At 35.9% G+C, this 3,312-nt stretch overlaps 1 protein-coding gene across 1 annotated transcript; it reads left to right on the plus strand.

Moving 5' to 3' along the window:
* Positions 1–1,775: 1,775 nt before the first annotated feature.
* LOC147343933 (olfactory receptor 5D18-like) lies at positions 1,776–2,834 on the plus strand. Its single transcript, XM_086378430.1, has one exon. It carries the CDS (start codon positions 1,789–1,791, stop codon positions 2,728–2,730), a length of 942 nt encoding a protein of 313 aa, XP_086234556.1. The 5' UTR covers positions 1,776–1,788; the 3' UTR covers positions 2,731–2,834.
* The last annotated feature ends 478 nt before the right edge of the window (positions 2,835–3,312 follow it).

A 3,312-nucleotide genomic window follows, 5' to 3' on the forward strand; every position in this document is an offset into this window, starting at 1 on the left:
ACCCCATAGACAGCAGCCCACCAGACTCCCCCATTCCTGGGATTCTCCAGGCAAGAACACTGGAGTGAGTTGCCATTACCTTCTCCAATGCAGGAAAGTGAAAAGTGAAAGTGAAGTTGCTCAGTCATGTCTGACTCTTAGCGACCCCATGGACTACACACAGGCATATGCTATAGTGATGCTTTTACATGCAAAAAACTGAATCAATGACAACAACAAAAGGAACCCACAGTTTTTGGGGGGTTCCTAAATGCTGCTGGGGGACTGGTTCCATTTCAGATGTAAGAATGAAAGCTGCAAACGTATTTTCTCACTGTGCATGCACATCTCAACTTCCAAACATTATAAATTAATTATATCTAGAACATCCAGCTTTGTGATAGGCTGTCTTGAATACTCAAATTTATGAGTTTAGGAAGAGATAGGGATCTTGAGTTCTTTGTTTTGCATATGATCTGATCTCTTCATTGCTGGCCATTTGAAATCAGTTTCTTGAGTTGTGGAATTAGAGAGAACTACCAGAAATGATAGAGAAAGAGCTCCTGGTTCTGGTTCTGGTTCAATAGGATCTTAGAGGTATTGGTCACCAATTAAAGAAATAAAATTATTTTATATTACTTTTTTTTCTCATGAAATGTCTCCATAGTACAATGCTACCTCAAGTGTTTAATCTTTCTCCTTTACAGGTAACACAGGGACAGAATAAATATCCTATGCACCTTGAAGGGAGAAAAAAGAGAGAGAAAGGCCAAGAACTGGACATTTCTAAGTCAGAATCTTTAATAAGGATAGCTATTCTTTCTGAGAGAATATTTTTCTCAAATTTCTTTCCTTGATGCATTCTAGTATAGCTCTGTGATATGAATACTTTCGTCAGGCACATTCCCAAAGTCTCCAGTTTGTCATAAATTAGTATGATAATAAATAAAGAAAATAGCATCTGGACCTGGATCAAGATTACTGTAGACAAATGAGTAATTGCTGGGAGCCTGGATCAGAGTTCATGTCATAGATGTGTAGATTGGGCCTTATTTGCATGGTACAGGGAAAGTCAAAAATTTCCATCTTATGCTTTGCCATCTCTAGAGTAAGTAGCTAGACTAGATTATATTTATTATTTTTTAAATATTATTATTCCTCAAACAATGATGGGGGATTGATAACCTGGACTTGCTTGGTTGAGAAATACGCTCTGTGAAAAATTATAATTTATTTTGAAAAAAAAAAAAAGTTTACTGATCCAGAAGCAAAACAAGTACTAAAGTGCTATATGGAATTAATAGTAAAGAGAAAAATGTAAAGTGTTAGGGGTGTCATTTTTAATGTCACATTCTGAACATACAATGCAAAATTTAATTTGTTTAGAAGTTTATCACTTTTGCTATTAGTTATAGAACTGAAACAAGTAGCTCTGGTACTAGGGTAAATTAATATTTTATGAAATTATAATGTTCAAGAAAATCTGAAAGTATTATTTGAGGATTTCATTTAAAATAATCCCAAGTGACTTGAACCCATCTTTTTACTTTGAAATATTAAAAATTAAAATTGAGAACTAAGAAAGTTCGATAATTATAACTTTACTTAAATAAAAAGTTTAAAAGTTTGTCATTTTTGAAAATTTTAGACATTTAGCATAGCATACATAGAAAATACATAGATTCTAACAGAGACACTTTGCTTCATCTTTGAGCTTTGGTAAGGAGTAGTTAACCAAATGTCATACATCCTTATTTCCCTTAATATTTTTCTTTCTAGGACTGAATCAGATTCTGACAAACAGAAACCATGTTTCTATCAGAGAGAAATAAAAGTGGGGCCACGTTCACTCTCCTGGGCTTCTCCAATTACCCAGAGTTGCAAGTCCCCCTCTTCTTGACATTCCTGGCCATCTACAGTGTCACTGTGGTAGGGAATCTTGGTATGATTGTAATCATCAAAATTAACCCCAAACTGCACACCCCCATGTACTTTTTCCTCAGCCACCTCTCCTTTGTGGACTTTTGTTATTCCTCCATCATTGCTCCCAAGACCATGGTGAACCTCACGGTAGAAGACAGAACCATTTCATTTGTAGGCTGTGTAATACAATTCTTTTTCTTTTGTACCTTTGTGGTGACTGAGTCCTTTTTATTAGCTGTGATGGCCTATGACCGTTTTGTGGCCATCTGCCACCCTCTGCTCTACATGGTGGCCATGTCCCCGAGACTCTGTGCCACATTAGTGGTTGGATCTTATGCTTGGGGAGTAGCTTGTTCCTTGATACTCACCTGTACTGTTATCAAATTATCATTTCAAGGTTTCAACACAATCGATCACTTCTTCTGTGAGTTATCCTCCCTGCTTTCCCTCTCTTGCTCTGATACTTATCTCAACCAGTTGCTGCTTTTCATTTTTGCCACCTTTAATGAGGTCAGCACACTCATCATCGTTCTCCTGTCTTATGTGTTTATTGTTGTCACCATCCTCAAAATGTGTTCAGCCTGTGGTCGTCACAAAGCCTTCTCCACCTGTGCCTCCCACCTGACCTCCATCAGCATCTTCCATGGCACCATCCTCTTCCTCTACTGTGTGCCCAACTCCAAAAACTCCAGGCACACAGTCAAAGTGGCATCTGTGTTTTACACGGTGGTCATCCCTATGTTGAATCCCCTGATCTACAGTCTGAGAAATAAGGATGTCAAGGACACAGTCTCCAAGATCATGGACTCTAAAGTGTTTTCGTACTAAGCATTATTCTGAAAGATTTTGCTCTTGATATGTAAATAAACTGTGTCTGCAAAGGTTGGTTGATAAAAATAAATTTATTATTAATGAAGTGTTAATACATAAAATAGAAAGTACATGGTATTTTTCTTAACTGTACTAAACTTGACTTTCTCTCTTACTTACTGGAAAAAATGTTAGCAATCTTTCAAATCTTTTTCATCTAAAATTTTAGACAAAATAATCTGATTACAAAGGTTAAAAGACATAAATATCATGTGGTATACTTGTGTAATCTTAATAATTGTTAATTTCATCCTCCTTTTTTAATACCTATGATAGACTAGGCTCTCAATAATAACATGGATTCCTCTTACAAAAAGTACAAATAGCAGTTAAGACATAATGTTCATCCTTCAAGTAATGAAAATTCAGTGATGATAGTAGGGCACTTTAAAAAGTGGAAATTGTATAAGAGAGAAAACAGTAAGTATACTAGAAGGTTTCAGAGGAAACTTTTCAAGTCCTTAAGAAAGATACTTTTATAAAATAGGCATTATGTACTCTGGTTTGGATAACAGAAAGAGTTTTAGGAGACATATTTCA

Source organism: Bos grunniens, chromosome 26 (genome assembly GCF_055505025.1).
Source record: "Bos grunniens cultivar Pamir isolate PY7600 chromosome 26, Bosgru_T2T1.0, whole genome shotgun sequence".
Classification (NCBI taxonomy): domain Eukaryota; kingdom Metazoa; phylum Chordata; class Mammalia; order Artiodactyla; family Bovidae; genus Bos; species Bos grunniens.